At 43.3% G+C, this 24,867-nt stretch overlaps 2 protein-coding genes across 7 annotated transcripts; one reads left to right on the top strand and one right to left on the bottom strand.

Moving 5' to 3' along the window:
• Nucleotides 1-2,601: 2,601 nt before the first annotated feature.
• LOC139535815 (uridylate-specific endoribonuclease-like) lies at nucleotides 2,602-8,425 on the bottom strand. The gene is made up of 9 exons (XM_071335637.1): nucleotides 8,305-8,425; nucleotides 7,639-7,761; nucleotides 6,920-7,048; nucleotides 5,304-5,478; nucleotides 4,258-4,463; nucleotides 3,765-3,878; nucleotides 3,547-3,653; nucleotides 3,261-3,403; nucleotides 2,602-3,058 (listed from the first exon to the last, which is right to left on the bottom strand). The coding sequence occupies exons 1-9, from the start codon at nucleotides 8,360-8,362 to the stop codon at nucleotides 2,944-2,946; spliced, it is 1,170 nt and encodes a 389-aa protein (XP_071191738.1). The 5' UTR covers nucleotides 8,363-8,425; the 3' UTR covers nucleotides 2,602-2,943.
• Nucleotides 8,426-13,565: 5,140 nt separating this feature from the next.
• LOC139535816 (myosin light polypeptide 6) lies at nucleotides 13,566-24,376 on the top strand. Of its 6 annotated transcripts, none has more exons than XR_011667199.1 (8): nucleotides 13,566-13,718; nucleotides 13,976-14,003; nucleotides 15,448-15,591; nucleotides 21,109-21,282; nucleotides 21,946-22,023; nucleotides 22,359-22,394; nucleotides 23,876-23,924; nucleotides 24,034-24,376. XR_011667199.1 is itself a non-coding variant. In XM_071335642.1 (7 exons), exons 1-6 carry the CDS (start codon nucleotides 13,716-13,718, stop codon nucleotides 23,902-23,904), a joined length of 456 nt encoding a protein of 151 aa, XP_071191743.1. In that variant the 5' UTR covers nucleotides 13,566-13,715; the 3' UTR covers nucleotides 23,905-23,924; nucleotides 24,034-24,376. The 6 variants fall into 6 exon arrangements, 4 of the variants coding, with proteins under 4 accessions (XP_071191743.1, XP_071191742.1, XP_071191741.1 ...); XR_011667198.1 differs by having other exon boundaries at nucleotides 24,031-24,376; XM_071335642.1 differs by lacking the exon at nucleotides 22,359-22,394.
• Nucleotides 24,377-24,867: the final 491 nt, after the last annotated feature.

The raw sequence follows: 24,867 nt of genomic DNA, 5'->3' as shown, positions 1-24,867 counted from the left end.
CCCAATCTCCCTCACCTCCCCCTGGGTCCCGCCTGTCCTACTCCACACCTGCAGCACAGAATGGGAATAATTTAGCCAGGCCTTGCTCTTCCCCAGAGTGGGAATAACCTGGAAATATCCTATCTGAGCCTCACCCTTCCAAATAACCTCACTTTGGCAGACACCTGAGAAAACTATGGGTAACACAGATTAAGTGAAAATAAAGACATCATTTATCTGGAGCAGAATAAAACTGGAGCAAAATAAAGCAGGATAAATATCCCTATGTCACAAGTGGTAAAAAGGTAGCTATGATTGCTGTCATGTCCCCTGGTCCCCTTAGTGTTGGTCATGCACTATGAACTTCTCTGACAGATGGCTCATACTTCCTTCCTCTCCCCGCTTTTCTCTCATTAACTATCTGATAGTTGCTCAGCACTTCTCATCTGACCTAACGTTGATCCCCAAGGACCCTCCCTACTCACCTTGTGTAGGTATGTTTGTATGTTTGCTTAAGAGGGTAGCGGCTTCAGCTGCAGAAAGCAGAGCACAATCCCCACTCTCTAACACACAAACACACACACACACACACACATACACCCCCCTAGGCACACGACCTCTTCCTGAATCCCCAGCAGTCCTGTTTACAATTACAGTGGGGAGAGGGGGCTGTGTCCATCTGTCAGACTGGGAGTCCTATGAGAGATCCCAATACCCCAGTGAGGCAGGAGGAGAGAGCACGTTTGTGCGTGTGTGTGTGTGTGTGTGTGCGTGCGCGTGTGTGTGTTGGTGGAGGGTTGGGGATTGGGGGTCGTGATTGGTCTGGAAAGACTGCATGTGTAATTATAATTAGGCCTAAGTTTTAAATGCTTTTATTCACAATATCACGTATCAGAAATTATGCTATTACAATTATGCTATGTGTAAAATTGATTTTCTTTTACATTTTATTTGACAATAACATATCACAATCACCACTTCACATAATACTTGAGCCCTCACTGTCCCATCACCTAAATTCTCTTCAAACACTTTTAATGTTCTGAATAGGAACAACAATAGGCTCATCATACTGTTAATTATAGAGCATTCAGAAAGACAAACAGACCTCCAGAGAATGAAAGTTACTCTGAGTTTCATGGTCCCTGATCAGCTTGGAAGTTCCACTAAGCAACACTTGAACCTCTCTCCAACCCAAGCCCTAAACGTTCTGGTGATCTGGACCATGTGTCCTTATACCAACCATCCCATTGATGAGGCCGCTCCACGGGGCAACAAAAATAGATACCCCCCCAGCTACACCCCAAACCCCCTTAACCCTTCCCTTAACCTTCCCTTGGCCCCCTGCGGTGCGCGCTCATTGGCCGACCGCCCTTCAGGCGTCCCATTTCCACGGGCCCATTGTCTGGCCCAGTAAGCTGCTTTGTTTCTGCGTGGGCAGCTGGACCATCCCGCTCAGCCATTAGCCACGACACGCTAAAGAGAGCAGGATAATATAATTACAAAACAAAAGTCAGGTGGCTAGTAGTTCTGCCAGGGGGATCCCATTTGGGGGGCTATGTGTGGAGGGGTTGGCGGGTGGCCAGCTATAATTAGATTATGAAGTTTTGAGAGCGACAAAAGAAACAATTGAATATTGTTCTCTCTCTTGCCCCAGTGTGGTTTAATTTGATTCCATCTTGGGTTCAAAAACAGAGGACATTTACTCTTCTAATTTTCAGAGTCACCTGCCCAGAAAATGTAATATGGTCTGACAAAACTGACCTGGAGAAATTCCCCACAGAGCATATCTTTCTTGTCAAATTGATGTGAGACTGAGACTGTTTATGGAGGCCCAAATCAGATGAATTCCTGAAAGGCAGTGTTTTTAGCATGAAGTCATTGGCCTTGTGTTCTCGCTTGGCATGGACGCTAACATACCGGGGGACAATGGGATCTAAAGCAGATCCATCTCCTCTAATACTTTCTTTAAACAGGGGTGCAAGCGTGCGTCCCTGTTCCGTCGGCAGACCCAGAGTTTATCCCGTTAGTCACCCTGGATGAGTGAAAGGGTAAACTCGATCTCCCCATCCCAGCTGGAAGCAGCCTTACACACATGCAGATCCACACAACAAGCTGGGGTGGTACGGCTGATAGGAAAAGCTAGTGGGTACTGTTTGGAGTAGGTCAAGCAGAATAGGATCTGCTAAACCTGTTTTTGTTTCTATTCGTTTACATTTGTTTGTTGGTGAGGGGTTCAGGAGACCGCATTTGTTTTTTGTTTGGGTAAGAGAGTAAGCGATTGTGTCATATACACACATGCTTTAGTGGCGGGGTGTCACCATTGTGCCGGCTCTAGGGGGTGTAAATGCCCATTTTCAGCCCCGTTGGGCATCGTTTGAGCATGCCCTCAGAAGTGCATAGGATTCTCATACCCTACACGTGTTTTCATTGCTTGACTAACTGCTTGGTGTTGGACTATTCTTGATCATCTTGGACAAGTTCTGGCAAATGTGATTGTAAAACATTACAACCTGAACTTATTTTTGGGCTCACCTGATTTATTAGAATCTTCATTCTTTGAGAATAAAATAATCCCAATTGTACAAATAATCATGAGCAGAAATGTCAAGAGTCCCAATATTGAATGGTATGCCACCTTTGCTTTATTACTACAAAATGTATTCACTCACTACTGTAAGCCTCTCTTGATAAGAGCGTCTGCTAAATTACTAAATTGTAAAATTACAACATCTATGTTTTGCACCTACATTTATAGTGAGACAATACATTCATACTATATTAACTTAAATTAGGATTAATTGTCCCATTGACAAAAATTTGACTCTTTTACAAATACAAGTTCTGATTGAAATGCTCCTGCGTATCAGGACTAAAATTGGACATTGTTTAGTTCGATGTGGGATGTGATGACAGACTGTTGGGAGCTTGTTGAATGCTGAATGGCCACTGTGTGCTTCAGTTCTAGGGCGTGGCAGGGAAGGCGGAGCCGATGTACTTCTTCCCATTCCCATAGGAGGATTTATCCCAGGTGTAGGTCTGGATCACCAGTGGCTTCCCTCCCAGGCTCAGTTTACACCTGCAGACAGAAAGCCAGATGAAAACATAACATACAATGGCAACAAGCACACACTCACATAATGAGCGATCACGTGACACACGTTCCAAAATGGATGGAAGTGCAGAACAGCAATGGCTATGTATTGTGTGTGCATCATCTTTGGTAGATCATGAAAAAGGAATGAACCACACACACACACACACACGAACGGAGTACTCACTGTTTCCCTGGACGGGTGATGTAGCAGAGACTGTACACGGCTAAGTCGAACTCAGGACTGCAGCCAATGATGGAAGAACCAACCTGCTTGAAGTAGCCATCCCACATAAACTGCATCCCCAGAACATCAGGGTAGGAAGTCCACTGAGCGAGAGAGGGGGAGAGAGAGAGAGAGAATGACAGGGAGGGAGGTCTCAGTCAAATCAACATTTTTGGAGACTTTGTGTGATGATTATGTTATGATTACAGAGTTGTGTTGTGAATGTGATGGTTTGTTTGGTGCTTACAGGTCCATCGAAGCTGTGGCTGTAGTAGTCAATTAGACCCTGTTTCTCCAGCCGGTAGAACTGGAGCCAGTTGTGGAAGCCAGATATCTTCCCTCCTTTAATCTCACCTAGAATAACACAGATACACTTTATAAACACACACACATGCTTGCACACTAACAAAACTAGATACGCACCACACTTTTACACACACACAGACACACACACACATATCATACCTGCAAAAATGTGCTCAAAGCCGCTGGAGTCCATCTTGCCAGCGTAGCGGGAGTAGAGGCCGAACCACATCATCTTCAGGTCATGGAGGAACTCCTCCTCAGAGCTGTAGCGTCCTGGGGAAGAGAGAACAGCAAACTGACACGTTACACATGGAGATAGATCCAAACAATGGGATTTTCAAGTCCCTCAGTCTAGCACCTGATTTACTTTTTTTGTTCAAGCTGGGCTAAAGTGCAGTTGGGTACACCTTCTTTACATGGAGATAGATGTTTGGACATCATCAGAGATAGTGAGCAATATTGAGATAGAAATGTGAAGGGGTGGTATCATAGATACACTGTAACATGAACTGTAGGTGCAAGCTAGGAAGGTACTGTATGTGATAAGTATGGCATATTAATGATAGACGGGCTCTTAGAGACGTGATGATGATATAAAAACTGGCTTATGTTATCTCAGTAGGCCACAGAGTGGATGTCTATACTACCATACCCTTGGTGAAGAGGAAGGCGTAGAGCTCTCTGCCCAGCTCGGTGTTGGACATGGCCTCCTTGAGGAAGGTATCCTGCTCAGCCAGCTGCTGGGGGGTGAAGTCCTCTGTGGTGCCTGTGTTTCTCTCGTAGTTGTCCAGCAGGGCCATGAAGGCAGCATACGATGGCTTGGAGAACAGAGACGCCTCGTCCAGGAACTTGAACAACCTGGATGGAAGAAAACACAGTCAGGATATACATTACCAGTCAAAAGTTTGGACACACCTACTCATTCAAGGGTTTTTCTTTATTTTTACTATTTTCTACGTTGTAGAATAATAGTGAAGACATCAAAACTATGAAATAACACATATGGAATCATGTAGTAACCAAAAGAGTGTTACACAAATATATTTTATATTTGAGATTCTTCAAAGTAGCCACCCTTTGCCTTGATGACTGCTTTGCACACTCTTGGCTTTCTCTCAACCAGCTTCATGAGGCAGTCACCTGGAATGCATTTCAAATAACAGGTGTGCCTTGTTAAAAGTTAATTTGTGGAATTTCTTTCCTTCTTAATGCGTTTGAGCCAATCAGTTGTGTTGTGACAAGGTAGGGGTGGTATACAGAAGATAGCCCTATTTGGTCAAAGACCAAGTCATATTAGGGCAAGAACAGCTCAAATAAGCAAAGATGATTCCATATGTGTTATTTCATAGTGTTGATGTCTTCACTGTTATTCTACAATGTAGAAAATAGTAAAAATAAAGAAAAACCCTTGAATGAGTAGGTGTGTCCAAACTTTTGACTGGTACTGTATATCTATACTGTAGGTCAGAGAGAGAGAAAGAGATAGAGCAGGGGGCAGAGAGTAGGGGGAGGTTGGACAGTGACAGGGAAAGAGGGATGAAGATATAAGGAGGGAGAAAGAGAGAGAAAAATAATATAAGAGAGAGACAGAAGAAGAGAGGAATAATAGGACAAAGAGGTGGTTGGAAATGGATAAGTAGAGAATGAAAGAGAAAAGATAAACAAAATATAACAGTTTTTTTCAGGCAAGTATCTCACGGGCGTGGGGACAGGTCGTTCTGGGAGCTGGTCTCGGAGTTGGGCACTCTGGCCTGGGAGTCAATGATCAGCTCTGACGCAGAGGGCTTGTTGGAGTCCAGAGCATACAGAGCCTCAGACATAGACTTGATCTCAGCATCAGTGATGTCACTGCCTCCATCTCCCCCACCAGAGCCTAACAGACACGGGAAAGTAACACTTTATTTTAGGGACTGCCACCATAGAACCTATAATAGCCTACCACCCATAGAACAAACAGTATCAGAGACATGGGGAACAGTTTACATTAACAATAATTGTACTGCTGTAACATAGAGAAGTAGTGACATGGCTTTAATAATATATGTGTCACGCCCTGACCTTAGAGCTTTTTATGTCTCTATTTTGGTTTGGTCAGGGTGTGATTTGGGTGGGCATTCTATGTTCTATTTTCTATGTTTTTGTATTTCTTTGTTTTGGCCGGGTATGGTTCTCAATCAGGGACAGCTGTCTATCGTTGTCTCTGATTGGGAATCATAATTAGGCAGCATTTTTCCCTTTTATGTTTGTGGGAAGTTAACTTTGTTAGTGGCACTTAGCCCTGTAAGCGTCACAGTTGTTTTCGTCGTTTGTTGTTTTGTTGCCGACATATTCTAAAATACAAGGAATATGTACGCTCACCACGCTGCACTGTGGGCCACTTCTTTCGACGGCCTGGACAATATGGGTCATTTAGTGCTGTTGTGGCTCATAAATTTGTTATTTTGTTATTTTGTACACTACCGTTCAAAAGTTTGGGGTCACTTAGAAATGAAAAAAATAAAAACTGAGCAAGAGAACAAGTACATTCGAGTGTCTAGTTTTAGAAACAGACACCTCACAAGTCCTCAAATGGCAGCTTCATTAAATTGTACTCGCAAAACACCAGTCTCAACGTCAACAGTGAAGAGGCGACTCCAGGATGCTGGCCTTCTAGGCAGAGTTGCAAAGAAAAGGCCATATCTCTAACTGGCCAATAAAAATAAAAGATTAAGAAGGGCAAAATAACACAGACACTGGACAGAGGAACTCTGCCTAGAAGGCCAGAATCCCGGCGATGCCTCTTCACTGTTGACGTTGAGACTGGTGTTTTGCGGGTACACTTTAATGAAGCTGCCAGTTGAGGACTTGTGAGGTGTCTGTTTCTAAAACTAGACACTCTAATGTACTTGTTCTCTTGCTCAGTTGTGCACCGTGGCCTCCCACTCTTTTTATGCTGGTTAGAGACAGTTTGCACTGTTGCAAAAGGGTTTTCTGATGATCAATTAGCCTTTTAAAATGATAAACTTGGATTAGCTAACACAACGTGCCATTGGAACACAGGAGTGATGGTTGCTGATAATGGGCCACTGTACGCCTATGTAGATATTCCATGAAACATCTGCCGTTTCCAGCTACAATAGTAATTTACAACATGAACAATGTCTACACTGTATTTCTGATCAATTTGATGTTATTTAATGGTCAAAAAATTGCTTTTCTTTTAAAAACAAGGACATTTCCAAGTGACTCCAAACTTTTGAACAGTAGTGTGCGTCAGGACAAATACCAAGGATATAATACTTTTGGTGTAATAGTTTGAGTAACAGTTAACTCACTTCCACAGAGAGAGGTGTAGTCGCTGCAGCAGTTGTTGTGGTCTCCACACTTGGTGTTGCAGTGGCACTTGTTCTGAGAGTTGTATTTCTCCCCACAGCGGCCCTGGCAGGACAATCCTGGAGCGGGTGCTAAGTGGAGAAGTCATTATTATTATGTTTTAGCTTAAATTTACATTTTAACATTCATGTGTAAGCTAGGACTTCGAACTGCAGAGTACTGTGTTTCACATAAGGAGCCTATTGAAGATTGTTGTGCTATGCTTGATGAGCGACACTTTACATTGCACACCAATGACCTCTACTGGCCAAGCACACCAATGCATTCTCAAGCTGTAAAAAGACTGAGGGCACCCTGATTCAAACACTGGTGGTGAGCCATCTTGCCACCGTGGCCATCAGAAAGGCCAATGACTGGCTATTGTCTAATATTGAGCTACATGTAGTATGTTGATTTTTACTTAGTTCACAAAGGTTGTGTAGTGAAGACTCTTTCACGTATGATACAGGAGTATCTCAATGGTGCACTGTGATTGACCTTGACCACTATGTGAATTTCACCAGGTTTTGTGGTTAATTTTCCGAGATGGAAAGAAGGGCAGCTCAAACAGATAACAGATGAATAACTAACTGTGCCTAGGTGTAGTAGACCATGGGATATGTTTCAGGGACATGGTTTTGTTTGCATGCCTCCAGATCAGAATGCCACAGGCCCCTCTCACCATTACAGAGGGCTTCGTAGTCACTGCAGCAGTTGTCATACTGGGAGCACTTGGAGTTGCAGTGGCACTTGTTCTGAGAGTTGTACTTCTCGTCACAGCGGCCCTGGCAGGATGTGGATCCAGCTGGAGAAAAGGAACAAAAGTGAAAAGTTCACACCCTGCTTCTGTTGACATGTAAAGACTAAGCTGTGCTTCGTTTTGGCTATTTTGGTAAAGTTCATACACATTTTAACTAGGCTTTGAGCCAATTAACAAATCAATAATTTCCTAATGGCTGATAAACTATTCTAACTATCTGACTTACAAGGTGGAGCGCTTAGAATGCGGTTGGACACTAATTTATTGATAATTCTATGACACATATCTTTCAGGACAGCTTTGAAGGAGTTAACTCATAAAAAATAAAAAATAAACTGACAGAGAGGGTTGCTACTGTAACTGACATTTGCAGAGGCTTTCATAGTCAGACCAACAGTCTCCATAGCACTCACAGGCTGTGTTACACTGACAGGTTTTGTTAAGGTCTGCCCTACTCACAATGATAATATTATATTCTAACAGGTATATTACATTTAATCTCAAGTGATACTAATGAAGTTAACAAATAATAATTATCTAGTAGATTATCCTTTGCCCCATAACACCCTGAGGAGGGCTCATACTTACTGCTGTACCCCTGAAAGAACAGGGTCACAAGCAGAATGACAAGCAGAATGATCTTCATTATGGCCCAGCAAAGATCCAAAAACTAGGTGCACTGTCCCAAAGATGGATTTCCTTATATAGCAAGTTAGCCGAGCCAAACAGAAGTTCCAGCATCCATGAAAGCTCCTCCCTGTAGTCAGTCTTCCAATCATGTTAAGTACAGTAATCTGGGGTTAGCATTGGCAGCTACTACATATTGAGGATAGCATTTGTACTAGTTAGACCCAGTTTGAACATACTGTTCACAAATGTGTTTCCAATGTGTCCTCTTTTGTAACCCATTTGTTACGAAAGCTTTTTGTAAAACATATGACTATGACCTATTCAGTGGTTGATGTGGAAGGACGCTAGTGATGCATCCATACACAAAGGTTTGACATGGTGCAAATATGCTGAGGTGACATGGGAATGGGAGAACAGAGTTGTTTATAACGTTCCTAAAAAAATATAGAGTGGACTTGTATTAACTTGTAGGAGGGACGAAGTTAATGAATACTACAGGCACAGAGAAATTTCACACACTCACACCTGTTGAACACATCTAGTTTTTAAAATAGCATCTTATCAGATTCTGTTGTGTTATAGAAACACCTGCCATATTTTCTGTCTGCATTCATGCATATTGCATATTAATAAATTGCATAAATGGATTACTGTATCATGATATAAAAGTCTGAACCATTTCAAATGTGGTACTATGCCCATTATGCATAATAATGCATAGACACTGACATATTGTGTGGATCTCTCACTTTCTACATATTTCTGCAAACAATGCTCTACTCCCTTTCCTGGACCTTTCCACTCAAAGTCTGAAATGGGCCAGTTATATTTGGTCGTCTGCCATCTGGTGTAGTTCACTTCCCATGGTTTCTGAAGTACAGCCTGTAGCACATCCAGAACACCTGCTGCCATTGTGCAATGTCATAGTGGAAAACTGTTTCAGCATTCAGCTCCATAGGCACGTGCCTTACAACAGGGGTGAATGTAAGTGGGACACACCCATATCTTGCCCTTGGAAATACTATGCAATGTAATGGTTGATGTTGTGATGTTGGGGCCTGTCACTGTGTAGAAGGAGCCCCATTGTATGTAAACAACTTGCACCTCATAGCAGTATAGGCGAATGTGTTAAACAGTATCTCTCAAAATAAAAAACGTATAGTACAAGTAAAAAAATATGTAATAAAGAAAATAATAGACCAGATTTGTACCATCAAACTGTATCCCAAAGAAGTGCTGCCCTGTGTGCTAAGTGTGATATGCATTCCAGTACATTAGAAGGCGCTAAACAATCACTATAGCGACATTTCCCAGCTCAACGAAAAATGTGTTTTCTAACAGTAAGTTTGGCCATGCTCAGTTATATTTCACTATATTGTATCACCCCAATATATTGGTATCACTCCGCGGCAGAGGGATACATCCGAGGTGAGGATTTACAGATTTACTCCCGTATACACCTGTGTCACAGCTGGGGTCTGCCCATATATATAGACCTCATGGCCGCGACACAAGCTCTCTTTCATTTTCTCGGCGGACGTCCGTATGGTTTGAGGTACAAACTTTCAAGATCGCTTGGTAAGTCACTGGTAAGTGTAATATCTGGTGTGGAAGTATACTCACTGGCTGTTTGCAGCCTGGAGCAGCTGGCCACATGGCCAGCCCCTCTTGAGTACTCCACTCGCTGCGCAGTTGATCTACACTGCTCAAAAAAATAAAGGGAACACTTAAACAACACAATGTAACTCCAAGTCAGTCACACTTCTGTGAAATCAAACTGTCCACTTAGGAAGCAACACTGATTGACAATAAATTTCACATGCTGTTGTGCAAATGGAATAGACAACATGTGGAAATTATAGGCAATTAGCAAGACACCCCCAATAAAGGAGTGGTTCTGCAGGTGGTGACCACAGACCACTTCTCAGTTCCTATGCTTCCTGGCTGATGTTTTGGTCACTTTTGAATGCTGGCGGTGCTTTCACTCTAGTGGTAGCATGAGACGGAGTCTACAACCCACACAAGTGTTTCAGGTAGTGCAGCTCATCCAGGATGGCACATCAATGCGAGCTGTGGCAAGAAGGTTTGCTGTGTCTGTCAGCGTAGTGTCCAGAGCATGGAGGCGCTACCAGGAGACAGGCCAGTACATCAGGAGACGTGGAGGAGGCCGTAGGAGAGCAACAACCCAGCAGCAGGACCGCTACCTCCGCCTTTGTGCAAGGAGGAGCAGGAGGAGCACTGCCAGAGCCCTGCAAAATGACCTCCAGTAGGCCACAAATGTGCATGTGTCTACTCAAACGGTCAGAAACAGACTCCATGAGGGTGGTATGAGGGCCCGAAGTCCACAGGTGGGGGTTGTGCTTACAGCCCAACACCGTGCAGGACGTTTGGCATTTGCCAGAGAACACCAAGATTGGCAAATTCGCCACTGTGCTCTTCACAGATGAAAGCAGGTTCACACTGAGCACATGTGACAGACGTGACAGAGTCTGGAGACGCCGTGGAGAACGTTCTGCTGCCTGCAACACCCTCCAGCATGACCGGTTTGGCGGTGGGTCAGTCATGGTGTGGGGTGGCATTTCTTTGGGGGGCCGCACAGCCCTCCATGTGCTCGCCAGAGGTAGCCTGACTGCCATTAGGTACCGAGATGAGATCCTCAGACCCCTTGTGAGACCATATGCTGGTGCGGTTGGCCCTGGGTTCCTCCTAATGCAAGACAATGCTAGACCTCATGTGGCTGGAGTGTGTTAGCAGTTCCTGCAAGAGGAAGGCATTGATGCTATGGACTGGCCCTCCCATTCCCCAGACCTGAATCCAATTGAGCACATCTGGGACATCATGTCTCGCTCCATCCACCAACGCCACGTTGCACCACAGACTGTCCAGGAGTTGGCGGATGCTTTAGTCCAGGTCTGGGAGGAGATCCCTCAGGAGACCATCCGCCACCTCATCAGGAGCATGCCCAGGCATTGTAGGGAGGTCATACAGGCACGTGGAGGCCACACACACTACTGATCCTCATTTTGACTTGTTCTAAGGACATTATATCAAAGTTGGACCAGCCTGTAGTGTGGTTTTCCACTTTAATTTTGAGTGTGACTCCAAATCCAGACCTCCATGGGTTGATACATTTGATTTCCATTGATAATTTTTTTGTGATTTTGTTGTCAGCACATTCAACTATGTAAAGAAAAAAGTATTTAATAAGAATATTTCATTCATTCAGATCTAGGATGTGTTATTTTAGTGTTCCCTTTATTTTTTTGAGCAGTATGCTGTGGAGCAACAACCTGTCAACTGTCACCGCCATAGGGACGTGCCTGGGGGACCCAGGCGCTCGGGGCACCAGAGGAGAGGCAGACCCCGGCAAGATCCCTGACACACCCTTCCCCCGCAGCTTCACCTGGTCTCAAAGGGAAAAGTGGGAGGAGGGTATGGAGTCCCCCTGGGTGTTGTCCACAATGCTCGAGGGGTAACGACTCCAATCCCGGTGCCGGCCCCCGCCCTTCAAGGGCCTGAAGAAAACCCTGCAGCTGGAGATCTCCTCACTCCTGGACAAGGGTGCCATCCGCAGGATCGAGACATCCGAACAGTTAGGTGGGTTCTACTACACTTATTTTGTGGTCCCAAAAAGAGACGGAGGGTTGCAACCGGTTCTGGACCTCCACAACCTCAATGGGTATTTGAAGGTACTGCGGTTCCACATGCTGTCCCCAGCCCGCGTTTTGCAGGCCATGCCCGGGGACCGGTGGTTTGTGACGCTGGACCTGAGGGATGCGTACTTCCATGTTCCTGTTCACCCAGCTCATTGGCAGTACCTCCAATTCGCTTTCGAAGAGACAGCTTAGGAATTCATGGTTCTTCCCTTCGGCCTCTCCTTGGCACCCCACACTTTCACAAAGTGCATGGACCTCTCACGTCCCAAGGATTGTTGATCCTCAATTACCTGGACGATTGGCTGATTTGTGCCCCGACCAGGACCCAGGTCCTGTCAAACAGACATGCTCTTGTTGATTCCCCTGGGTCTGCTCCATCTCCGGCCTTTTCAACGGTTGTTCAACTCCCACCGGCTGCACCTGAAGCACCACCGTCACCGCCAGGTGCGGGTGACCGCACAGTGCCTCAGGGCATTGTTGAGGTGGCACTGTCGCTCCTTTCTCTCAGGTGGGGTGGAGATGCTGTGAGTGTGACCAAGGGCAGGTCAGCCAGCAGCTGTTGGCTACCCCCTTGGAGCGGCAGGCACATCACTACACTAGAGCTCTGAGCTGTACTTCTGACCCTGCGGTCTTTCACCAGGGAAGACATGTCCTGGTGAGAACGGACAACACCACAGTGGTGGCTTACATCAACCATCAGGGTGGACTGAGGTCCCACCGACTCCATCTTATGGCATGGGAGCTCCTTCTCTGTGCTCAGGGATGTCTAGCGTCTCTAAGCGCAACGCACGTACCTGGCATCCTGAATGTGGCAGCGGATATGCTGTCGAGGGACGGCCCGCCACCTTTGGACTAGAGCCTACATCCCCAGGTGGTGCAGCAGTTCGGGAGGTTGAGGAGGATGAGTGATAGGATCTCATTGAGTGAATGAGATCTGCTTACCTCCACCATGACAGCAGCTTTGTCTCCTACAAACCCTTTGTTCGCTTTCAGTGTTGGGAGGCGGGCAGTGATGGGGCATAGTGAAAGGGAGAGGAGAGCATCTCAGAGACCTTACATGTTTTGTTATCTGCCTTTTTTTGTTTCTGAATTAGGTCACAGTGCCGACGCTCAGTCGGTGTCATGCAAATGCACTCAACCAATTTCAGTGTCTCTTGTTTTAATGCTGTATGTGAAGCCTAATATACACTGAGTATACCAAACATTAGGAACACCTTATCCCCCCCAGCAATAAATATATTTGAAGCTCATTACCATGTCTGCTGTACATTTATGATGATCTTATCTCACTAATTTCTCATAAGATCATGACTCTAGCTACAGTTTGCATTTTCCTACCACACGATGGCGCACTTGTTCAGTAATACATATGGCTCATAACATCGTCCACATGAAAGCTTCAATGGAATTGGCAAAACTATTATCATTTCTGTTTTTGCCCCAGCACAGCATACATCGATATTCATTTATTCGCTTTTAAAGAATGGTCAAGATTCTAAGAAATTAATGTTAGGACCGTTTTTTTGCGCTTATCTTCCAGAATGACGGTAAATAATTCGAAGAGCCAACGCCTGCGAGATGTGATTGGCCTGTGCAGTGCATTAATTAAGAAGGATGACGTCATGAGCATAGTTTTTCTTGTCAACGTTCGCCCCTGTCTGTTCATATTCGCCTGACCTCCGACCGCAGACAGGACTCCAACCAAGCCCAGAAATGGTAAATGCCTTTACTCTGTTCTGTTTGAAAGATATTTGTATGTGACGTGAAGTGTAGAATGTTAGCCTAGCCAAATGTCATTTTAAATTCGTGTAGACTAAACCAGTAAACTGATCCAACGAATACATTGCAGTGCTGGATTTTCAAAACATGGCTGGGCAGTGTTTGCTGGCTAACGTTACTTGTTTTCCTTATCTTCGATAATCATATTAAAGGATGTGTTCTCTATTTTAATTTTTGCCGTACTTCTCCACCAGTCTGACTTCTCAGAAGACCAGATCATCGGTGAGTTTTGTGACAGTAAAGCTATTTGAAGGCTAGCCAGTTAGCTACCTAGCTAAATTGTTAGCTACTAGACTATCCCTTGCTTCACTGTCGTCATTCTTTGAATGTGGAATAGCTGTATTTCTTCTCTCCTGTCCTCATGTTTGTCTTGTTGTGAGAAGCAGTTTCCCTACTGACAAGTTGATTTAAAACTGGAGCCTATGGTGAGTTTGCTGATGGTCCAGGTTTTGTTTTGGCTAACCGTCTTGGGAAACATTATTACGTTTACATTTTTGACAATTAGCACAGCAGACGCTCTTATGCAGAGTGACTAACAGTAGTGAGTGCATACATTTTCGTACCATGCATGAATGGTGGAATTGTCATCAAACAACCAGCAACGAATAGTGATACATTTACTAAAATATTGATTCACGGGTGTCTATTGGCTCAGTCAATCCCATATAATGTGGTCAATCCCCTTGTTTGGTCCCCACAGCGGGTTTGATTGAATTGTCTAAACAGATTAAGGTTGTGTTGACTGGATGACCAACTAATTTTGCACTGCGTCCTGATTAAAAATATAAAAAAATACATTTATGCACGCAGAAATAGAAGGGCCATATTTCAACATGTCATAGCATAGTTAGTCATTAGTGTTTAAAAGCCTAGATACTTGGATGAAACATTGGTCGTTTGAGAACTTTTTTTTGTTGCCAACACCAATTTTGGTATTAATCTGTTCCGTTTGTTGTGATGTCGCCTAGTTCAGCTAGCTACGTGTGTGCCAGAACTGTTTAAAATATGTCTATATATTATAGAGGAAGTCAAGCCACTATTGTAATTTCTCAGTCCTACACCAGTGTTGACTCATAGACATTGTATAGATAGCAAAGGGAAATGACTCAACCACTTGAGTTCTACGTGTTGAAGGCGTGGCCCAACTAAACCTCAAACATATTCTTTGAAATAAAATTAGCTAAGCATAATGTATCCATTTAGCAATGATCTATGTACCGACATGGCGTTACTGTACTCACCTATCGCATGTGGCTTTTCCTCTTGCTCAATGGGCTGTTTTGAGTTTTGTTCCACGGTCGATTTAATTTGCTCGTTTGTTTGGTTGAAAGATTACTCGGTCAGGGCTTGCTGTCAATGCCATATATGGGTAAATGAGTGGCTGCTGTGTAGTTTTAGACGAACGGTCTCGGAATGCGCCGCATACCAGCGATGGGAGGCAAGCACCATAACAATGGCCCGTGGAAATTACCCAGATGTCAGAAAGCGTTCCATTAGAGGCCACCGCATTTACTGTAGATAATTGAATAGCTTATGTAATAACTCTTTGAGAAATTATTCAGACTTTTTGCCCATTCTTTTCAACCTGTTTCTAAATGTACAGCCCCCCTCACACTCTCTCTCAATCCAACTCTGCTTTTTTAACACCCTTCTCCCTGTCTGTCAGAGTTCAAGGAGGCCTTCCTGCTGTTTGACAGGACAGGTGATGGGAAGATCAGTTACAGCCAGTGTGGTGATGTCATGCGGGCCCTTGGCCAGAACCCTGTCAACGCTGAGGTCCTCAAGGTCCTGGGAAACCCCAAGTCAGAAGGTCAGCCATGCTTCTAGATGTTTACTGAACATTGACATTAGTATCCACTGGCTGGATCAAACCTATAGAAGTACTACATGCTTCAGTTAACAAATTAATATGATTTTATTCAGGCATAGAATAGTTTTATTGTGTTCAGTTTGATTTAGGCATATAGGGTTGGTGTTTTTGGGCCTGTTTACTGTTTGCCGTCAACTTCACCAAATCAGTTTGAGTTATTTGTAAGGTGTCAACTAATGTGATTAAGCATCCAAGGATATAACTGAAACAATTTTCTTCTGGGTATGACATAACTATCCTATGGAGTGTGAATTTTGTTTATAATCTGCAATTGTCAAGTACCACAGAGGCACACAGGCATTGTCCTAACCTATCAAGAGGGTGTTACTAGTGAACTCAGTTTCTGTTGTGCTTGTGCTGCCTGTCCCTTACCAGTCAAGGAACTGAGGCATTGAATGTTTGCATGCACACTAATATTTTGATATTAAACTGATTATAGCCGTAAGGAGATTATGCAATAGTCATATAAACACTTTACTCTGCTTATCTTATTTGGCATAAGATCAAAATCAAAGTAAGCATACGCTGATTAAAACGCCTGGTTTTCTGAGCATTCTTTCAAATTATTAGGACATGTAAACTCGGCGTTCCAGCTGTGTATTTCCTCTGCGCATGTGCTAGCACCAGCCGAGCGAGCCTCCCTCTTTAGCGTGAGTGAAATGTGTTAGTAAACAACTGAATTTTATGTCGGAACTCAGAATCCAATATGCTCCCCCAAAATAACATGTTTACTGTTGTAGAACGTTTATTTTGATTGCCGGTTTTCTGAATATTTAGTGCCATCAGGTCTGATTTCAGATGTGTCTATGTAAACAAGATTATTAGTGAAATTGTACTTCTTGCACAGCATGTACACATTTTAATTGAACTATTATATTAATCTGACTATCCACAATCACATTGTGTACATGTTACAGCACTCATTGTGTGGGTTCACTCTCCAAACAATCCCTGTTCTGTTCTTACATGTGTGAAACAGAACACATGCATCTCAGATATGCAGCTCATGTCAACAAGATCTGATAATGTAAAGCTGATAATCAACTTAAAGAGAAACACAAGCATTCTTCTTGGAATTTATACGATTTTTAAATATTCCATTTTTTGCGAAATGTGTAAGAGCAGCACGTACTTTGAAATTTGTAAGGCTACACATACTGGGCGTGAGTACAGTAGTTTATCTATTTAGGAATGCTTATCAAATATCTCTTAGTTTGTCTTCTATGATGTTGGGGGGGGGTGCTAAGCTGACGTATGGAATTGTGTTAAGCTGGTCATACTATGGATCATTTTGCTATTTGATTTTTGAATTTCAGGATCCCTTTAGGTATCCCCAAAGAAATAAAAATAAATACAGTACCAGTGAAGTGTTTGGACATCTACTCATACCAGGGTTTTTCTTTATTCTTACTACTTTCTACATTCTAGAATTATAGTAAATACATCAAATATGAAATAACACACGTATGCAATCATGTAGTAACCAAAAAAGTGTTAAACAAATCAAAATATATTTTATATTTGAGACTCTTAAAATAGCCACCCTTTGCCTTGACTATAGCTTTGCACATGCTTGGCATTCTCTCAACCAGCTTCATGAGGTAGTCACCTGGAATGCAATTAACAGGTCTGCCTTAATTTGTGGAATTTCTTTCCTTAATGTGTTTGAGCCAATCAGTTGTGTTGTGACAAGGTAGGGGGTATACAGAAGAGAGCCCTATTTAGTAAAAGACGAAGTGCATATGGCAAGAACAGCTCAAATAAGCAGAGAAACCAGTCCATTATTAATTTAAGACATGAAGGTCAGTCAATTCAGAAAATGTCTAACTTAAGTTTCTTCAAGTGCAGTCGCAAAAACCATCATGCGCTATGATGAAACTGGCTCTCATGAGGACAGCCACAGGAATGGAAGACCCAGAGTTGCCTCTACTGCAGGGGATAAGTTCATTAGAGTTACCAGCCTCACAAATTGCAGCCCAAATAAATGCTTCAGAGTCAAGTAACATACACCTCAACATCAACTGTTCAGAGGAGACTGCGTGAATCAGGCCTCTGTGGTCGAATGGCTGCAGAGAAACCACTACTAAAGGACACCAATAATAATAATAAGACTTGCTTGGGCCAAGAAACACAAGCAATGGACATTATACCTGTGGAATTCTGTCCTTTGGTCTGATTCCAAATTTGAGATATTTGGTTGCGTCTTTGAGACGCAGAGTAGGTGAACAGATCTCGGCATGCGTGGTTCCCATCGTGAAGCATGGTGGGGGTGCTTTGCTGGGGAGGCTGTCTGATTTATTTAGAATTCAAGGCACGCTTAACCAGCATGGCTACCACAGCATTCTGCAGCACTTAGTCCCACTATAATTCGTTTTTCAACAGGACAATGACCCAAAACACACCTCCAGGCTGTAAGGGCTATTTGACAAAGGAGGGTGATGTAGTGCTGCATCAGATGACCTGGCCTCCACAATCACCTGACTTCAATCTAATTGTGATGGTTTTGGGTGAGTTGGACTGCGACGTGAAGGAAAAGCAGTTAACAAGTGCTCAGCATATGTGGGAACTCCTAGACTGTTGAAAAAGCATTCCAGGTGACTACTTCAGCTGGTTGAGAGAATGCCAAGAGTGCAATGCTATCATCAAGGCAAAGGGTGGCTACTTTGAAGAATCTAAAATATATTTTGATTTGTTTAGCACCTTTTTTGGTTACTACGTGACTCCATTTGTTTCATAGTTTTGATGTTTTCACTATTATTCTACAATGTAAAAATAAGGTGTTAGGTGTGTCCAAACGTGTGTGTATATAATATTTTTCTTACATAACCCCTTTGAGGTAGGCACATAACTACCTTAGTTTTTCTAAACCTGTACTGCTTTCCTTCAGTGGAATCCTGTGACACTTATGGGGGCCGTAGAGGAAAACCATGTTTGTGAGTCTCCTCTTTCCATAGTGGTCATAATAGTTTGTAGGTCAGACGCTACAGATGTTCACGAAGACTGATTTTCGGGATGTATCATGGTCTGACTAACATCGCTCTAGCTCTGCCACCTTTCACTGCAGATGCAGGAGTGCGACACGAATTGACAACAAAAAAATATATCTTGTCGTGGCTGAATTAGTTAGGTAACATGGATAAATAAGATGTTTTATTTTATTCTTGTCATTAAGAATGTCTTCTTTTGGACTATACTGTTGGCAGTTGCAGTTATCCCTTCTCAGCTAGGGCTTAGTCACTTGGGGCCCAGAGAGGGGAGAGGTCAGGCTTGTTTTCATATGTCAATGTATCTGTTAAACCATGTGATGCTATGAAGAATATCAGAAGGGGAGGTGGACTGAATGGAGGCTTGTCTTGGAATGTGTCTAACTATTGTATGTCCCCTCTGAGGTTGCCCTTTTTTGTATATATATATTTTTTAATTTAATTTAATTTTACCCCCCTTTTTCTCCCCAATTTCGTGGTATCCAATTGTTAGTAGTTACTATCTTGTCTCATCGCTACAACTCCCGTACGCGCTCGGGAGAGACGAAGGTCGAAAGCCATGCGTCCTCCGAAACACAACCCAAACAAGCCGCACTGCTTCTTAAAACAGTGCGCATCCAACCCGGAAGCCAGCCGCACCAATGTGTCGGAGGGAACACCGTGCACCTGGCGACCTTGGTTAGCGTGCACTGCACCCGGGTTGCCCTTATCTTGACCTAGTATATGACCTAAGAGGCTCATTGTCTTTTCTGATCTTGTCCAGGAGGGGTGTATTTGAGATGGGAGTATCTAGAATTGACAATTGATATATGCCATTGGATGAGGTAATGTTTTGGTCCTAAGTGGTACCAAGAACGAGATTAGAATCTCGTCTAAAGAGACCAAACTGAACGATAATTTATAGCTAATGCCATCTGGATGGGATACTCCTCTTCCAAGTAAAAGGTTCTTTGTAATGTTCCTAAGATCTGTTATTTGTCATGTGAGTTGAGGGGTGTGTCTTGGCTATAAATTATACTAAGAATTGTTTTGTAAGGACTCTCAGAGAATTCATTTATAGACACTGAATTGATATGAGAGTCAAAAAGGGCTATGGTGAAGCTCATATATAATTAAAGATGGACTTTATAAAATAAAAAAATCTGACTTGTGTGTGGTTTGCTCTCAATGTTTAGTACTACAGGAAATTACCACGACAATCTAGCTTAAACTGACAGTTTTAAAAATAACTTTTTTGTCAATTGACTCTTGGGAGTAAAATACATTTCATGACATGTTGAGTTTACTCTCAGTATGCAGGTCTAGTTTTAAATGGAGCAGATGCAGTTATTTTGTAAACACTGAACAATTTGTTTTTAAAAACATGTTGGTTTCATGAGCTGAAATAAAATGTTCCAAATGCCCAAAAAGCTTATTTCTCTCAAATGTTGTGCACACATTTGTTTACATCTGGTGAGCGTTTTTCCTTTGCCAAGATATGCCACACCTGTCAGCTGGATGGATTATCAAGAAGCTGTTTAAACGGCATGATCATTACACAGGTGCACCTTGTGCTGGGGACAAAAGGCCACTCTAAAATTTGCAGTTTTGTCACATTGAGTTGTCAAGGATGTCTCAAGTTGAGTGCGATTAGCGTTCTGACTGCAGGATTGTCCACCAGAGAATTGAATGTTAATGTCTCTTCGTCTGACAGATTTTGGCAGTAAGTCAAACCGGCCTCTCACCCTCGGACCACATGTATGGTGTTGCGTGCGGTTTGCTGATATCAACGTTGTGAACAGTGCCCCATGGTGGGGTTTTGGTATGGGCAATCATAAGGACAACGAACACAATTGAATCTTATCGATGGCAATTTGAAATCACAGATACTGTGAAGAGATTCTGAGTACCATTGTGGTGGATGAATGGCACGACAATCACCTCATGTTTCAGCATGATAAACCTCGGCCCCATGTCACAAGGGTCTGTACACAATTCCTGAAAGCTGAACATTTCCCAGTTCCATGGCCTGCATACTTACCAGATATGTCACCTGTTGAGCATGTTTGGGATGCTCTGGATCAATGTGTATGATATCCAGCAACTTCGCACAGCCATTGAAGAGGAATGGGACAACCACAGGCCACAATCAACAGCCTGATCAACTCTATGCGAAGGAGATGTTGCGTGAGGCAAATGGTGGTCACACCAGCTACTGACTGGCTTTCTGATCCATGCCCTTAACTTTTTTTTTTTAAGGTATCTGACCAACGATACATATCTGTATTCCCAGTCATGTGAAATCCATAGATTAATTTATTTAAATTGACAGATTTCCTTATGAACTGTAACTCAGTAAAATCTTAAGTCATTGCATGTCGCATTTTATATTTTTGTTCAGTTTAAGTTATTCTGTCTTCTAGCAAAGTAACAGCTAGTGTGTTTCTAGCAGAGTAAGACGTGTTTAAAAATATATGTTTTCGTCCTTCCCCAGAGATGAACCACAAGATGCTAGACTTTGAGCAGTTCCTGCCCATGCTGCAGGCCATCGCTAAGAACAAGGACCAGGGCTCATTTGAGGATTTTGTGGAGGGTCTGCGTGTCTTCGACAAGGAGGGCAATGGCACAGTGATGGGCGCTGAGCTGCGCCATGTCCTCACAACACTTGGTAATACCTCACAACCCCGATGAATATGTTTACATCTCTCCTCATGAAGAGTTAATTTTCATCCAACTGCAGTCACTGTTTATTTCTTGTATTAGTCAATGGTTAATATTACAGTATATTAGCCAACAATTTATTTCTTGTTGAGAGCTCTACTTCAGCTTAACATTCCAGACAAACAGTACTGCAACCTGCCTTGTGACAATGTCGGCGACCTAAATCATTGACATTCAGCTCTTGACGGTTTTACCTGAATTTTAAATTGGACCAAGAGAAAAGCTTGAACTGCATGGTCCTGATAGTTTACCTCTTTTCCTTGTCAACCTCACCTGACTGGGGAACCAAAGGTACTTATTGTCACTAAACTGATTACATTCCTGATGTCACCTCTTAAACTAGTGATTCAATGCCCTACCTTATCCATATTGATCCTCTTCATTTGCACCCGGAACATCTGTCTTGTAAGACGATTGAGCAACACATAAGACATGGCTTTGATGGTCTCACTTGTTAACTGTATCAGTATGCCTCTGGGACTGTCTGCTTGGTAGTGGGGTTTAGCTTTTTTTAGAATTGCACATGTGTAAGGTATAGGAAAGATGGGATTCCCTTACTATAGAGTCTTGTCTATCTGTTATGAGAATGTAAGTGTTTCATTTGTTGCAGGTGAGAAAATGACAGAAGAGGAGGTGGAGACTCTCTTAGCGGGACACGAAGACGCCAACGGCTGCATCAATTACGAAGGTAAAGCAGCGTGGTGAACTGGATGTATATGGATGTAAAGGGAGAACACTGGACTTACACATGTGCAGTAGAATATATCACAAAGCTTTAGGAATAACCATTTCACAGTGTTGGAATAATGGAAGAATCATGTGGATAAGATGTTTAATTGTAACAATATAATGGCAATTGTCTTGAATGGGATGTACTCATGTATCATGTAAACACAAATTCCTGTGATTGTTTGACTGGGTGGAGGTTGTGTACATTTGCTTTCAGATGAGTGTGTGTGTGGTGTCCCTTATTTTTGTCGTCCCCCCCCCCCCTTCACTGACCTCCCTGTTCCTCTCCCACAGTCTTTGTCCGCAACATCATGTCTGGCTGAGCAGCGGGTACGAGCAGACCCCCTAAAGCCCCCCCCCCGTCAGCACCTACCCCAGCAGTGGGCTCTCACCTGCTCTGGGAGATGTGTGTAGCGGTGAGGGGGGCCCTCTCTTCAACCATCACTGCACAGAATGCTCCTACTCCTAGCTACTGATACCACAGATATATATTTAAGCAAGTAGTTAACAAGCAGGTTACTTTTGTTTCTGGTTGTGTGTGGGGGTGTTCTTGCTCAAACACACTAATTTAAAAGATGGTGTCCTATTGAAGAGATGCGTAGTAAAGACTATGATACTGATGGCGTATGTAGAGTAGGACATCTCTGTGCCGTGATGGTGATGTCAGAGGCTACTGGATTCCTGTGGTGGAGTCTGGTTTGAATTTATGGTTTGATCTGTTCTTTTATTTAACTTTCTCTCCTGCAGAGCACTTCTCCCTCTCCTGCCCTTCCCCCTCATCTGGCTGTAGTCTGCATGTAGCCTCTCTGCATGTGGCTCCTGAGTGAACCCCATGGACACTGACTCTCCAACCTGATGAGGGCAGGACACTGATGGGAGGGGGGGGGGGTCTGTTAGACTAGAGGGGTGACTCCTCAACTCTGAATGCATAGGGGTGTGTTTGAGGGTGTTTTGGATGAAGTGCCGTAAAATAATAAAGCCTTAAGGGTTAAACTATTGTCCTCTTTACTATAGTCACTTCCTACTAATATAGAATTGCATTTCCTTGGCTGGTGACATCTCTTCCATCCATCCCCTCTCCCCATGGAAGCTGCTGCTGGTACTGTAGGTGTTAGTGTTTTTCCTCCCTTTCTGCCAGATCCCTCGCTCCTCCTTTTTCCTCTGTTAGAACAGCCCAAATAAAGAGGGGGTGGTTGCTAATCCTAACACATTCCAGGTTCTGAGGCCTGGCTGAGCAAACCCTTGGCTGTTCTGGCTCGCTAGGAGATGGATCTTCTGAGTTGCTCTATGGTTTCCCCCTCTAATCACTCGCTCTTGCCTCTAATGTTCTCCTCTTTAATGCAGATTCTCTCTGACTGACGTGTGGAGTCTCTGTGGATCAGGCTGCAGCACCCAGCTCCAGCAGAGAGCTGTGTTCATGTTGGGGATGAAAACACCTAGAGCCATGTGGGAGCAAGTCACTAAGTGGACTTACCTCTGATTCATTGAATTTGTCTCAATGTGATGTCTGGGCTGTGACGTCCTCTGAGTGTTTGTCAAAATGTATATTTTGAATGGAATATACATTGATTCTAGGCTATACAAGCCAATCCATCTCGAACCAAGAGTCACAGTAATGAGTCAGTATAAATTCCTATAGACAATATGGCCCTCTAAATCTATAGTTGATAGGGAGCGCAAGGCTATTTGGGAGAGCATGGAGGCTGTAGCACTGCTGGCTGGAGGTGGAGTTTGCTCTGGGCTTTTCTTCTCACACCGATAACCAAGCATGCTGCTGATTTTTTTCTTTTTGTGTTTTTTTTCTCCCTCAGAACTCGTCCGGATGGTGATGAGTGGTTGAAGATTTCAAGAACACAACCGGTGAACTTTATTCCCAAATGTTTTTTCTATTATATGTAATGTCTGTCTCACCCCCATCCAACTCTTGTTTGCCCTCATTTTGTGATCTTTTTTTATTTTCTTTCAGAAGTGCCTTTTCTGTGTCTTGAGTTGAAGAGCCCCTTTTTCATTTCACTTCAAAATATCAGCAAGCCACAGAGGTGCATGCTATCATGCCTGGCTCGTTGACAGACTCGGCAATAACATTCCCTTGATTATTCCATACGTTCCCATCTCCCACCCTGTCACTCAACCCCCGTGTCGGCCCTGTCGCCCAATAGCTGTGTTTTTATACAGAGGAGATGCATGTTCATTGGCTGAGACCAGCTGTAATGTCGATTTTACCGGGCCAATTATGAAATGGTAGATTACTGTCTCATGTATATGTTGTATCAAACGATATTTAATAAAAATCCCCAGTTTCTGAAAACAAATGTTGTTTATCTTTTTAATAACACAATGGTGGAGTTATGAAGAACCATCCTTCATTTAGTTTAACAGATGTCAGTGTAATTCCATTACAGTAATATAAAAATGGATACTTCACTTACTAGACCATTTAAGCCATTCTGGTTATGTGTCTTGGATGGTCCAGATACCTAGACATTCTGGCTACATGTCCAGGACCATTCTGGTTATTAGAATGCATGTGTTTTGAGTTGACACCATGGAATCTAGGAAGTGGTATTCCAATAGAGTATATCCATTTGATAATTTCAGTGAACAAACTTCTATGCTGGCGTGCTCTCAAATGTAAAGGGAATTTGAATATTATTCAACAGGGCCGTCATGTAAAGACTACTCAGCATTGTCATAGTGTCTTTTTTGCAGTAGTCCTATGGTAAGATGGGTATGTTTTATTGCAGTGGCCCTCTATGGTTCTCTAAGGTATTTGCAGTACTTACACTAGCCCTTTTTATGGTAA

This window comes from Salvelinus alpinus, chromosome 12 (assembly GCF_045679555.1).
Source record: "Salvelinus alpinus chromosome 12, SLU_Salpinus.1, whole genome shotgun sequence".
Classification (NCBI taxonomy): domain Eukaryota; kingdom Metazoa; phylum Chordata; class Actinopteri; order Salmoniformes; family Salmonidae; genus Salvelinus; species Salvelinus alpinus.
Note: the sequence above shows the minus strand (reverse complement) of the source record. Positions and strands in the feature narration are given on the sequence as shown.

What these genes read in the sequence shown, in the direction of transcription:
- LOC139535816 (XM_071335642.1), top strand. An exon ending in CCATGTCCTCACAACACTTG is followed by an intron (nt 21,283 to 21,945) that starts GTAATACCTCAC and finishes CATTTGTTGCAG; the next exon opens with GTGAGAAAATGACAGAAGAG. An exon ending in CGGCTGCATCAATTACGAAG is followed by an intron (nt 22,024 to 23,875) that starts GTAAAGCAGCGT and finishes TTTCTCCCTCAG; the next exon opens with AACTCGTCCGGATGGTGATG.
- LOC139535815 (XM_071335637.1), bottom strand. Translation starts at nt 8,362, where the DNA reads ATGAAGATCATTCTGCTTGTCATTCTGCTTGTGACCCTGTTCTTTCAG. An exon ending in CTACGAAGCCCTCTGTAATG is followed by an intron (nt 7,049 to 7,638) that starts GTGAGAGGGGCC and finishes TTCTCCACTTAG; the next exon opens with CACCCGCTCCAGGATTGTCC. An exon ending in AACGACCTGTCCCCACGCCC is followed by an intron (nt 4,464 to 5,303) that starts GTGAGATACTTG and finishes TCTTCCATCCAG; the next exon opens with GTTGTTCAAGTTCCTGGACG.